The following is a 14,438-nucleotide window of genomic DNA, read 5'->3' on the forward strand; positions in this document are numbered from 1 at the left end:
CTGTGCAGATGCAACTGTGCAGCTGAGATTCCACAACTGCTAAGATTTGCTTTTCCCAGTGTCAAATATGACATCTATTTTCACCCACAAAGCAAGATACCCAGGACTGAATGTGCAAAGTTTGCACTGCACAGCAATAAACTGGCTGTGAAAGGAATGTTGATGTTTATTTAATCATTGATGCCACCGAAAGAGCTCATCCTTCTCATTGTTTGCTTGGATGGAACAAATCTGAATTCCCTCTAGAGATCTGACCTGAGAAAGTAAGCAGAGCAAAGGCAACAGCCATATGGAGCTGCCCAGAAATACAAGGGCATGACAGACATTATCTGGGCAAGCCAAGATTACTTTCACCCTGGAAGGGCAAGCAGTATTGTTATGGCCACCAAATCTGAAGTGCAAAAATTCAGATGACCGTCAGAGGGCAAAACACAACACACATTTTTGGTGTTATTCATTGCCATCTAGTGGTGCTCTAGAAGTGTCTCTATTTTTATATAAGAAGTCTTTGACCTCCAACCATTCATTTGATGACTGTTTGAAGCTGCAAAATCACTGAAAAAAGTGGCTTATGAACCGTGCTCACTTTATGACTGTCACTGCATCCTCAGAGTCATGTGATCAAAATTCTTGTACTTGGCATGGATTTTGCAACAGTTGCAACATCCCAGGGTCAAGTGATCACCATTTGCAACCTTTCCAGCTGGCTTCTGACAAGCAAAGGCAATGGGAGAAGCTGGATTTGCTTAACAACTGCATGATTCACTTAACTGCAGTGACTCATTTAACAACCATGGCAAAATGGGTAATAAAGTAATGAATTACTCACTTAACAAATGTTTTGCTTAGTAACAGATATTCTGGTGCTAACTATGGTCATAAGTCTAGGACTACCTGTATAAATATTTCTGGAATGAAATTGGGTTCTCCACGAATTATCCACGCATCCAAAGAATTATTTATCTTTCTATCCACCCTGCCACACATGTGCAACAACACAGAGAGCAGAGGGGAACCCAAAGCTCTTTATTTCTTGCTGTTTTGTATTTGATCTATACAAGCAGAACTATTCTGGTTCTTCTTTGTTTACATACCCTCTATGTCTCCCCCACTACTTAAAAAAAGTTGTCGCCCCATTTTGTTACACTTACCTTGAACAGTATGAAGCAATCCTTCTCCAAGAGACCATAAACAACTCCTGATCAATTAGGTTTGTTCATAAGGAGCAGAGAGACCAAGCTAGTGCCAGAAAATCACCATGAATTACCCTGACTTAGTTCATTATGTTTCTTAGACAACATCCTAAATGGGAGTGATTTAAAGAGCTGCTCCTGGTTAAAAGATTTGTATTGGCCAACTTGGATGAATTCGACTTTTAAAGAAGAGATTGGACAGTCATGTGTCTGAAATGGTATAGGGCTGTGATGGCGAACCTTATGGCACACGAGCCCCAGCCAAACTTACCTGCACCACGCATGTGTGTGCCTCCCAGCTGATTTTCGGCCTATTTCCGGCCATTTTTGGCCTCCCAGAGGCTCAAGGAAAGCCTCTGCAGCCTCGGGAGGCCGAAAAATGGGCCTTCTGGAAATACCAGAAGAGCCTGTTTTCAGCCTCTGAAGGGCCTCTGGACCCCGGGGGAGGCAATTTTTGCCCTACAGCCTTTGGAGGCTGAAAAGCGTGCCCGTTTCATCACTTCCGATATTTCCGGAAGGCCTGTTTTTCGGCCTCCTGAGACTGCAGGTGCTTCCCTTGAGCCTCTGGGAGAGTGAAAACAGCCTCTCCCAGGTTCCAGAGGCCTCCGGGGGCTGAAAACAGGCACTTCTGGTATTTCCGGAAGGCCCATTTTTTGGCCTCCCGAGGCTGCAGTGGCTTCCCTCGAGCCTCCGAGAGGGCGAAAACAGTCTCAAATGGGCTGAAAATCAGCTGGGAAGCTTGCGCATGCACAGTGCAGGTAAGGGGGCGGGGGTGTTATGCATGCATGTGCAGGGGCGGGGCGCATTACATTGATGGTACTGGCACACACACGTGCGTGCCTTCGGCACACCACAGCAAAAAGGTTCGCCATCACTGGTATAGGGCTTCCTGCTCGAGGAGGAAATTGGACTAGGAGACCTCCAAGGCCCCTTCGAACTGTTATTCTGTTATGCAAAGTTTGATAGCAGCCAAGACAAGGACTCAAAAGATGGCAATTTTGGCTCTCATAGCAGACCTGTGTCCAGGTAGATTTTGCAGGGAGGAACCAAAAAAACCTGGTTAATTTCTACCCAGAAGGCATTGTAGGGAGAGATGCACAGATCCCTCCTCCCCTGCAATTTCCAACATTCCTGCTTGCTTCCAAAAGTAACCGAAGAAGCTTCTTGGATGAAAAGTGAAATTTCTCAAGGAAAAAGGTGAGGATGGGAACTCACCCTATCACATGGTGCTTAGGTCTCGAACCTGGGCTGGTGGCCTTAACTTCTGAGCCTCTGTGCCACCCCATTAGGAAGAAGATAACAGTTTTAATCCTCTCTTCCTAGCATTGGAGGTGCTTAGCTGAATGTAGAGAACATTCTAACCACATAATTCTCACACTTGTAGCTTGAAATGAGCCATCAGGATTAGATCACTAGTTAGAGCCTTGGTGGCACAGTGGTTAGAGTGCTGTACTGCAGGCCACTTCTGCTGGCTATCAGCTACCTGCAATTTGGCAATTCAAATCACACCAGGCTCAAGGTTGACTCATCCTTCCATCCTTCTGAGGTGGGTAAAATGAGGACCCAGATTGTTGGGAGCAAGAGGCTGGATCTGCAAACTCCTTAGCTAGGGCTGGAAAACACTCTGTGGAGTGGTATATAAGTCTAAATGCTATTGCTATTGCTAACCTCTGTGAATACTTTTTCTTTAAACCTTGATTTTTACTGGAGTAACCCCAACTCAGTTGGATGTCATCTTGTTATCAGGATTGCAGCCCAAAGTTTGCAAACCCTATAATTCCCCCGCTCCTCCTCAAAGAAGGTCTGGATCTTCCCTCCATTCTTAAACAAAGGAAAAGGGACACAGGAAAAAACACTATTAAATGAAAGAAAAAAGTCCATTTGGAACAATTCAATTTTATTAATTTATAAAAGAGATAAAACACGTATATAAATAATGGTTATAAATATGTGTCTCCACAAAAGTGAAAGGGGTGGAAGAGAGAACCAGCCACGCTAAGATGCGTCTTGGTTAATGCTAAAGAAACATGCTACACTGATTTTTCCTTGTCCTTAAAAAAAGAGAGAACTTATTATACAAATAAATACACAGCCTATATCCCAGGTATCCCATCACAGTTTCTTCCAGAAAATTAATAAAATATATAACAAAAGTACTGTACACCTGTCAACTTGTGCCTTTTTGATACGATTCAAAAAGGGAGACACTGCATCACCTGCCAAGACCCACCTGCTCATTAAATTCTAAGAGGATGGCTGTGCTTGCTAGCTGGAGAATTCTGGGAGTTGAAGTCCACACACTTAAAGTTGCCGAGCTTGAGAAACAACCCAAACCCCTAAGTTCACACTACATATTTAACTCCAACCCCAAACTGACCAAACACCCTTGCCAATTTCATATGGCCTGAACCAGCAAACCAAACCAGCTCAATATGATAACCAGGTTGTGATAGCCAAAAAAGCAAATATAATCCTAGGTTGTATAAACAGAAGCATAGACTCAAAACCACATGATTTTTTTTAAAGCCTTAGTAAGGCCACACCTGGAATCCTGCATCCCATTTTGGTCACATTACAAAAAAGATGTTGAGACTTTGGCGGAAGTGCAAAGAAGAGCAACCAGGATGATTAGGGGACTGGAGAGTAAAACGTACAATGAATGGTTGCAGGAACTCGGCCTGGCTAGTCTAGGGAAGAGAAGGCCCAGGGGAGACAGGAGAGCAGTCTTCCAATATTTGAGGGGCTGCCACAGAGAGGAGGAGGGGGTCAAGCTATTCTCCAAAGCACCAGAAGGCAGGATAAGAAACAATGGATGGAAACCAATCAAGGAGAGAAGCAACATGGAATTGAGGAGAAACTTCCTAACAGAGAGGAAAATGAACCCATGGAACAGGTTGCCTCCAGAAGTTGTGGGAGCTTCATCACTGGAGGTTTTTAAGAAGAAACTGGACAGCCACTTGTCTGAAATGGTATAGGATCCCTGGCTTGAGCAAGGGGCTGGACTAGAAGACCTCCAAGGTCCCTTCCAGCTAAATTCTGATTCTGAATGGGTGATTTCTCACAATATGCCAAACCGCCAAGGCCTTCATCCCATTTGAGCTCTGCTTTGAAGGGGGTTGTGCCAATTCAACTGCAATGCCTGGAACTAACCAGATTGGTTGTGTTCGCACAATACTTTCCATGCCTGGAGGCTATGGTTCAGTTTTGCTGTGGGAACGTAACAAGGATGGGCTGCTCCCAACTTAAGGCTCCGCAGCTGAAAAGCATTGCTTAGCAGTTCTGTTCCACTACAAGCAGCATGTGCTTTTTTACTTTTAAATTTAAGTTCTCATTTGATAAAATGATCCCTGGAGATGTGGCAGCCATGGTGACCTCTAGGCTGCACATCCCTTTTTCCTCTCGGCCCTCCTGGGGCTCCATTCTTCTTCCTTAAAAAACAAGGAACTATGCTGAAGTCTTCCTCATTTTGGAGTACTGCTAGTCCTTGACTTATGTCCACAATTGAGCCCAAAAGTTCTGTTGCTAAGTGAGAGTGTATTAAGTGAGTTTTGCTCCATTTTATGGCCTTTCTTGCCACAGTTGTTAAGTTAGCAACCCGTTAAATGAACCCGGCTTCTCCATTGACTTTGCTCATCAGAAGGTCCCAAAAGCAAATCACGTGACCCGGGGACACTGCAACGGTCATAAATATGAGCCAGATGCCAAGTGTTGGAATTTTGATCACCTGACTATGGGGATGCTGCAATGGTCGTAAGTATGAAAAATGGTCATAAAACTTTTTTAGCTATTGTGACTTTGAATAGTCATTAAATGAACTGTTGTAAGTCAAGGACTACCTGTATGGGATACTTTCTCTTTAAGGCACAGAACATAGCCTAACTCTCATGTGAGATGTGCGGTGTGGAACCACTGGGGCTTCCAACCATAGTTGATATCAAGAATAAGCAACCAGCAGCCCCTCTAGACCCAATTTTCATCTTTCCTACCCACCCACCCACCTGAATTCAGGGGTGATGTTTTCCTGTGGGATTCACAGCATTTCAGTCCTAGAACTCAAGCTGAAGAAAAGAGTTGGAGGCTTCTGCCAAGGTCGGTGTATCTAGTCTACCACTGTCAAATCCAAGCCAAAAGATTCAGCCCAGATCATCTCAGAAATTCCATGACTATCCAAGTCAGGTTCTCTTTGGTTCTTTCCAAGGACACTTTGGGCCATCTATCCCAAGGCACTGTGTCAAGGTTCCATTTCCCCGGCCCTTCTTCCTGAATGATATTTCTCATGGAAAGAAAAAGATGGGGAAAAAATAATGGGAAAATGGAAGTGAGAGTGCTTTGTGCCTCAAAAAATGAAAACAAGATGGCCTGGATTTGACTCCCATCACGCCTTTGAGCAATTGCACCTCAGAAGAGTTTCACACAGTGGCGGGGGGGAGGCAGTGAAATATCATTTCCAGGATCTTCTTTTCCAGTTTTGGAGTGGGTGGTTCAAGCCCTGAATTATCATCATTTCAAGACTTGCTTTCAGCAGAGAAGACTCAACCTTGTTACAGCTCCATCCTTGGCTTTTTCCTGATCAACAGGTTGTCCAAAAAATTAAGATGGGTGGAGAATGTAGTGGCTCAAAGCTAAACCTACCTCTGGGGGGGGGGATATTTTCTCCTACTTGGGAGGGTCCTAGTAATTTTATATTTCTTGCTATTTTATTTCTGAAAAAAACTCTGGTATCAGCTGGTAAGGGGCTTAATGTAGTTTTAAAGTAGGGAAAAGGAAGGAACTTGGTCTCATACAACTGTGGCTCTACCCATTTTATATCTGCACCTTCCCCACTGAGGCCTTTGTTTCTCTTCAAAATATGAAATAAGACCCTCAGCTCACCAACTCCACACTCCTGGCTTTAGACAATGACCTTTGCAGGAATCTATGTCTTTCCTTCCTGTTTTTCCAATGACAAAGAGCCACCATTTACGAAGTAGAGATATTAAAAGGACTAGCACAAGTTTATGCACAGAGCAGCAAGATATGCTGGGCATGAGATGAATACTTTCCTTCTTTCGTCTTCTCTCTCTTTCTTTCTTTTTCTTTCCAGGGTACCATCAAAACAGACAAAACAAACCCACAGTCCTATTGCGGATCCATCTCTTTTCTCTCAGTTTCCTTCTTCAGAACCTCCCTCAACAACCATCCTGTTCAGATTTCTCAAGGTACAAAACCTTCAGCAGTTCTTCCAGTTCAGTCCTGCAGTCTCGATTTTCACAAATTTGGTTGATCTGAGCTGCTCCTTCGCTGAATATTTTCCACTTATCTAAAACAAGCAAAAAAATTTATTTAAAAAAAGCAATGAGTAATCCAAAACAGCAATGCAAATGACAGCACGGTGTGCAGGCTAATTGGAAAGATTGAGGGGGTCTGAACTAATTGAGGAGGTTTCGTGTTTTCATGTCCTTCCCTATCCAGCTTTATATTCCAAAAACATCTGGCCGGTACTGGGTCATGCATCTGAACATTTCCCAATTCCAACCTAAATAAAGATTCACATGCACATAGGAAGCAATCAGTTGTGTTAACTGCAAAATTTAAGTGGTGACTGCAAACAGAATAGATCCCACGCCAGGTCCTCCAATGCCAAACGGAGCTTTCAAATACTGGTGTATTTCTTTTCAAAGCTAATTAAATTCCTCCTATATTTACAGAAGTACTAGCCATCATCATCATGGCATCTCCAAAGTAAAATAAGCTCTTATTTCTCCCCCTTCAGCAAAAAGAAGAATTATAGGCATAGAAGAATATTTTTCAATTCAAAAACAATATTGAGTAAGGAGAAATCCTTACTGGTCCTCCTGACCCCTTGCAGCCAAAAAGGAGAACAGAATGGCAGATCCTTCCTCTAATTCAACTTCCTCTAATGCTGTTGCTATTCTGCTTTTGTGATCCCCTGGACCACAGCACATCAAAGGCCCCCAGTCCTCCACTATCTCCCTGGTTCTGCCCAAATTTATGTTCATTGCATCAATGATATCATCTAACCATCTCATCCTCTGCCATCCTTTTTCTTTTGCCTTCCATTTACCCCAACATCAGGGTCTTTTCCAAGGAGTCCTCTCTTCTCATTTGCTGGCTGAAGTATTCGAGCTTCAGCTTCAGTATCTCTCCTTCTAAAGGACAGCAGGTTGTCCTAGACCCCATTTTCCCACCCTCAATTTACAGTATCCTGGAAGCAGACAGACAGGCCAAAGTTCACTGGTGTTGGGGGTTCATTTTGTTTGTTTTACCAAACTTTTATTGATCAAAGACCAAAATAAAATTTGTCTCAAAAGTTCTGAGAATGAAAAAGAAACAGGCAGAAAAAGAGTCCCTTTTAACACTTAGCTTTCAGTCCACTTCAGATTCTGAGTCCCCCAGCAATCGTGTGAACAAATCAGAGGCCAAAAGGAATCAAGCAATTGTTTTTCTAGGATAATTGCTTGTATAAACAACCCCTTGATTCACACCAATGAAACGAGGAGGAGAATTTCTTCCAGAGCTACAGTCCTGGAATTTTCTAGCTACAGCCAAGTGGTAACTTGAAACCAAAAGGATCAGCTGATTCATTTCAACTGCCGGTTCTTGACCATGTTACATTCCACAATTATTAAATCCAAATGTCTCTGGGAGAAAAGAGTGCATTTAATATGATGAAAAGATTAAGGATGCAGTCCTGCATAAATTTATCTGACAAGAAAGTTTCATTCCAGCATCAAGCTGAATTACAGTTAATTGAATAAACCCAAAGTCGCTGAGTTTGCAAAACACAGTAAGCCATAAACCAAAGTTGAGACCCTCCAACAATGAGGTTCCTCTAGAATGGACAGTTAAAAATCAAATAAATCACATCATTTGCATTTTGCTGGGTCTCAGGAAGGTCTCTACAATTTAGTAAGACCACACCAAAAGTACTGCATCCAGTTTTGGTCACCCCACTATAAAAAAGATGTTGAGACTCTAGAAAGAGTGCAGAGAAGAGCAACCAGGATGATTAGGGGACTGGAGACTAAAACATAGGAAGAACGAAGAACGGTTGCAGGAACTGGGCCTGGCTAGTCTAGTGAAGAGAAGGACCAGGGGAGACATGGTAGCAGTGCTCCAATATTTGAGGGGCTGCCACAGAGAGGAGGGGGTCAAGCTATTTTCCAAAGCTCCTGAAGTCCATACAAGGAATAATGGATGGAAACTGATCCAGGAGAGATTCAACCTGGAAATAAGGAGAAATTTTCTGACACTGAGAGCAATCAACCCAACTTGCCTTCAGAAGTTGTGGGAGCTTCATCACTGGAAGCTTTCAAGAAGAGATTGGATTGCCATCTGTCAAAAATGGTGTAGGGTCTATTTGGGCGAGGGGTTTGGACTACATGATCAACAAGGTCCCTTAAATATGAGATAGCAGTGTGCAGCAGCAGCCAAAAAAACTAATACAATCCTTGGTTGTATAAACAGAGGCATAGAATAAAAATCATGTGAAGTACCACTTTATAAAGTCTTAGTAAGGCCACACCTAGAATATTGCATCCAGTTTTGGTCATCACACTACAAAAAAGAAGTTGAGACTTTGGAAAAAGTTCAGAGAAGAGCACTAAGATGATTAAAGGCCTGGAGACATAATGGTTGCAGGAATTGGGTATGGCAGGTCTAGAGAAAAGAAGGACTGGGGGAACATGATAGCAGTATTTGAGAGGTTGCCACAAAGAGGAGGGGGTCAACTTATATTCCAAAGTACCAGAGGGAAGGACAAGAAACAATGGATAGAAACTAATCAAGGAGAGAAGCAATCTGCAATTAAGGAGAAACTTCCTAACAGTGAGGACAGTTAACCAGAGAAACAACTTGCCATCAGAAGTTGTGGGTGCTTCATTACTGGAGGTTTTTAAGAAATGACTGGACAGTCATTTGTCTGAAATAGTATAGGGTCTCCTACTTGAGCAAGGAATTGGACTAGAAGACCTCCAAGGTCCCTTCCAGCTCTACTCTGATTAATTTTGACAGAAGAAAGGTTAGATCAAGTGGTGTATGACTCTAGGACTTTGTATACAGTTTATACTAAGTGATTGGTTTTCCATGTGAATTATTATCTGTTTATCCACTGTGACTTATTTTGTAAAACATGATAAAAAAGCTGTGCCTTTATTTAATGGGTGATTCCACCCTTTGACTTTATCCATGCAGCATGTTTGACCAGAATTCAACCATTTCCTGAATTTGCACAATCAACTGAACCCTAAATTGACACAATGGGGGTCTGTTTACATAACCCTAATTCCCAAAAGGCCTCGCCACAGTAAGATAACCAAGTTTGACATACGGTTTAACAGCATAGATTAGTTTATCTGACACAACTATTTATTTATTTTTTATTTATTTGATTTGTCAATTGTTTACAAGATAATAAGTACAAGTGTATACATAGTTGTGAATATATGAAATGGGTACATATAAGAAAAATAAAAGAATAAGAGAAACAATAGGACAGGGACGGTAGGCACGTTGGTGCGCTTATGCACGCCCCCTACAGACCTCTTAGGAAAGGGGTGAGGTCAATAGTAGACAGTCTAAGGTTAAAGTTTTTGGGGTTTGGGGAAGAGACTACAGAGTCGGGTAGAGTATTCCAGACATTGACCACTCTATTGCTGAAGTCGTATTTCCTGCAATCAAGTTTGGTGTGGTTTACTTTGAGTTTGTATCTGTTGTGTGCTCTTGTGTTGTTATGGTTAAAGCTGAAGTATTCATTGACAGGTAGGACATTGCAATGTATGATTTTATATACCATGCTTAAGTCGGACCGAAGACGGCGTAATTCAAGGTTTTCTAGTTTTAGAATTTCGAGTCTGGTGGCATAAGGTATTCTACAACGAGTAGAAGAGTGGAGAACTCTTCTTGTGAAATACTTCTGGACTTTCTCAATTGTGCTAATATCACATACGTAATAAGGATTCCAGACTGATGAACTGTATTCGAGTATTGGTCTAGCAAATGTTTTGTATGCTCTGGTTAGTAGTGAGATATTACCAGAGAAAAGCAACGTAGGATTAGGTTAACAACTCTTAATGCCTTTTTGGCTATGTAGTTGCAGTGGGCTCTAGCACTTAGATCATTAGAGGTGAGTATTCCCAGGTCCTTTACAGAGCTTGGGTCATCAACAAGATCTTGACTATTCAGCTTGTATTTTATTTTCTGATTTTTTTTACCAATATGTAAGACAGAGCATTTATTTGTTGAGATTTGAAGTTGCCATATGTTAGACCATTCAGATACATAGTCTAGGTCTTTTTGTAGGGTAGTAGTATTGTCTGTGGTATTGAACAGCTTTACATCATCAGGGAAGAGAACGCAATTGCTCTTGATATGATCACAAAGGTCGTTTATGTAGATTATGAAGAGAGTTGGTCCTAGAACACTGCCTTGGGGAACACCACTATTGACAGGTACTGGATTTGATAGGGCTAAGTGGTGAGTGTATGAACAGCTTCTTCAGATGTGTGTAAAAAGTTTGATTTTGACCCGAGAGATGTTGAAGCAAGCTTTTACTTACTCAGAGTTGTCCTTGTGATCTGCAGGAAATATGAGAGTTCTCTGAATTCCTCCTTGGATATGGTGTCGGTATTAATGGGGCTCAGGATATCTATTGCAAAGCCATTAGAAGAACACAAGTAGTTAGGAACTGCTTTCAACTCTACAGAATAGAAGCATGGGGGCTCGATTGATTGGACGCTGGGCAGGAGGTTAGCAAGCCCACGTTTGAGACCTGGTTTATGCCATAGTGCGGGGTTGAGCTCTCATCCTTCACTCCAGCTCTTGCCAGGGATATGAAAGGAGCCCCCCAATTGGGTGTCCCCAGGGCAATGGTGATGTCACCGGCTAATCCTTTCAACTTGGAAGTGCCTGGATGCTTCTGACTTGAGTGCAAAAATTGAACTCAATTCATTTTGGAGAGTGCTTTTTTTTAGTGGAAAACTCTTAAAAAATTTTTTTTTTTCATAATATAATCACTTGAGACAGCTCCCAAAACTTTCTGTATCGGGAGCACTTTTACAACCCTGAAGACATACCATGGGTGATCTGCCTCAGTGATCCCCCAAAACTTGATTTCCTCTCTTCCTTATGGGGGTGATCTTGGAAAAAGAAAGAATTCAACACCTCTCTTAATAGTCCATGTGTAGATTTCCACTTCTGAAGTTTCATTTTTTTCCAAGGCTATTTGTCGGAGGGTTCCATTGGAAATGTTGCGAATGGCTTCGTAAACTGGAAATGTCTCATCACTGCAGAAATAGTCTTGATCGTCAGGGAGTTGACTTTCAATTTCTTCTGTAAGAAAAACAAATAATAGTTTATATTTTAGGGATCTAGTTTATTTCACCTTTGTTGTTGCATTTTATTCCAGAGGAAATCCCATTGGATGTATTCTCAGGGACCTTATACCAGTTTACAGTTCCTTTATTATCGGAATTACTATAACAGGCAGAAGGAATAATCTTGAGGAACAGGAGAAAGAGGCACAATCAAAACAATAGCAATAGCACTTAGACCTATATACCGCTTCACAGTGCTTTACAGCCCTCTCTAAGTGGTTTACAGATTCAGCCTGTTGCCCCCAACAATCTGGATCCCCATTTTACTAATCTTGGAAGGATGGAAAGCTGAGTTAACCTTGAGCCTGGTGAGATTCGAACTGCCAAATTGCAATCAGCAGAAGTAGCCTGCAGTACTGCATTCTAACCACTGTGCCACCATGGCTCTGACAGATAAAAGAAATCTGAATGGACAGAAATGTAATTTGAGAAAGCATCTCAGACATGAACATTCCCAACTCTCATCAAAATAAGATGAATGAAGTGCAATCAGATTTAACAGAATAACAGAGTTGGAAGGGACCTTGGAGGTCTTCTAGTCCAACCCTGCTCAAGCAGAAAACCCTATACCATTCCAGTGGCTGTCCAGACTCTTCTTAAAAGCCTCCTGTGATGTAGCACCACAGCTTTTAAAGGCAGATGTTCCACAGGTTAATTGTTGTCACTGTTAGGAAATTTCTTGCAAGATTATCTTACTTGTAATAAAAGTAGTATTAGCTTGCATGTCTTTGTTTCCAAGTTAGGTTTATCTTGGAAGGCTGACAGTTACAAGTCATCATAATTTTCCTGCATTTTTTCAGATTGTGATTCCATTAAGAACAATGTACCAAAATTATCTTTAAAATGGAATCTATACTCTTGGAGGAAGCACAACATGATGGTCCACCAGCCCTCTACTGTATCTGAGCCCATTTTCCTGGCTTGGAGAACAAAAACACCGTCAGCTGTTCCATAAATACTGAAAATGCAGTCACTTCCCAATCTTTCTAGCTTCTTAATGTGGAGGGCAGAAGGTTTTTTACTGCCTTAGCCTTACAAATATTGAGTAAGCTCCAGCGGATTTGCTTTTGTTGATCCTTGTCATATTTTATGTTCGTTTTCTTGTCTTAATTTGCAAACTTGAATAATAGTTAGAAACATGCATATATTATTTTTTTGAGAATCAGCTTTCAAAAAAGTGTATAGCATGTTGGCCTAATTTCAATGCCTTTTTGCAAGAAATCACTATAAACCAGGAGCATCCAACCCTGGCAACTTTAAGATCTGTGGACTTCAGGGCTGGCTGGGGAATTCTGGGAGTTGAAGTTCACAGGTCTTAAAGTGGCCAAGATTGGACATCGCTGCTTTAGACCTCTAATAAGAGCTGACTCCTACAGACTGCTACTTGGGAGCAGAGAGAGAAGAAAGTCTCAGCAAGAGAGAGAAAGTCTTGTGTAGGGGTATCTCCAGTTATTTGCTTACATCCCAAAATTGTTTCTGTCCTAGCCACCATGTACCCTCCATAATCCAATGCAACATCATCAACCTACCTGGACAAACTTTGCAGCATTTCCCTTCAATTTTCTTTGGTTGTTCACAGGGATACTGATAAGGACACTGGATTGCTTTACATTCTGGCTTAGTGCCATTGCAAGTACATAAGACACATTCTACGGTACCATAGTTTCGGAGAAATGGATGCCAGGTTTCTCCCTGTGAGTAGGTTTTTCCATTTGAAATGCACACTAGAATATAGAATGGATGCAAATCTTAGATATCAGAAATAGAGATTTAGTGGCCACAATTTTTCCCTCTATGACCATTTCTCTCACTAGTAACAGAACAACAGAGTTTGAAGGGACCTCAGAGGTCTTCTAGTCCAACTCCCTGCTCCAGCAGGAGACCCTATACCATTCCAGAGAAATGGCTGTCCAGTCTCTTCCTAAAAGCTTCCCGTGATGGAGCACCCACAATTTCTGGAGGCATGCTGTTCCACTGGTTAACTGTTCTCACTATTAAGAACTATTTCCTCAATTCGTGACGTATCACGTATCATGGAACAAGCCTAAATTCAGAATAATTTGGGGTTCTGTTGTATGGGAAGAAATCTAAACACTGTTACAGCTGAATCCAGAATAATTTTGAATCTGGGAAAAATGGTGTCAAAATTTAGAGGTTGGTTGTTCACTGGTACAAAGAATATCCAATGGGAAAACTCAAAGAGATCAGATAATTAAAGAAAAGTGTCACAATAATTTTGTTCCCATTTGGGAAAGGGGGAGAAAAATGAGGGTTCCTTGGTGCTCTCTGATCATGGTTGTTTTCTTGTAGACATCTCATTACCCAACTAGGTAACATCATCAGTGCTAGAAGGGAGTGGAGGTTTAGCACTGATGTTGTTATCTAGTTGGGTAATGAAACATCCACAAGGAAACAACCAAGCTCACACCTCATTTCAACCCTGAGATACAAATATTCTCCTGGGGGGGCGGGGGGGGGAGAAAAAAAATCACCTTAGCCCCTGAAAACTGCAGCTGGATAGCACATATGAAAAATGTGCTATTCATTTGCAGGGTATTTTTTTTCTGTACCAAAACAAATCAATTAGAAACTGCTTTGTTGCTGTCTTTGTGTGTGAACTGAGAAGAGTTTGCAGTGGATGAAGATTTTTTGCTCTGAGACATGAAGCATTCAACTTGAGACAAACATCATCTCATGATTGTTCAGGTAGATATTTGAGTCTCTATCACCAACATTTCTTTAGTTAATCAAAACCTTGTAGATTAGTTGGCTCTGAATCAAAGGTTTTAAAGATTTTGATGGCCATTTGGAAGGTCTGTGGATTGTTGACTTTGGGCCAAGTGGCTTTTATAACTTCAGATTCTCCCAGGCT

At 41.8% G+C, this 14,438-nt stretch overlaps 1 protein-coding gene across 2 annotated transcripts in view; it reads right to left on the minus strand.

Annotated features, from left to right (window-relative positions):
• Positions 1-3,069: 3,069 nt before the first annotated feature.
• CHRDL1 (chordin like 1) overlaps positions 3,070-14,438 on the minus strand; it is a 40,390-nt gene continuing 29,021 nt past the window's right edge. Inside the window, exons 9-12 of one of the 2 annotated variants that reach the window (XM_026678572.2) lie at positions 13,096-13,290; positions 11,355-11,522; positions 10,750-10,839; positions 3,070-6,492 (exon numbers count right to left, since the gene is read on the minus strand). In XM_026678572.2, the coding sequence (XP_026534357.1) occupies positions 6,362-6,492; positions 10,750-10,839; positions 11,355-11,522; positions 13,096-13,290 (584 nt within the window). In that variant the 3' untranslated portion in view covers positions 3,070-6,361. The remainder of the gene's footprint in view (positions 6,493-10,749; positions 10,840-11,354; positions 11,523-13,095; positions 13,291-14,438) is intronic. The other variant, XM_087971935.1, reaches the window with a different exon arrangement.

Source organism: Notechis scutatus, chromosome 10, assembly GCF_049901735.1.
Source record: "Notechis scutatus isolate UNSWTSFEM ecotype Mainland chromosome 10, rNotScu1.2, whole genome shotgun sequence".
NCBI lineage: Eukaryota > Metazoa > Chordata > Lepidosauria > Squamata > Elapidae > Notechis > Notechis scutatus.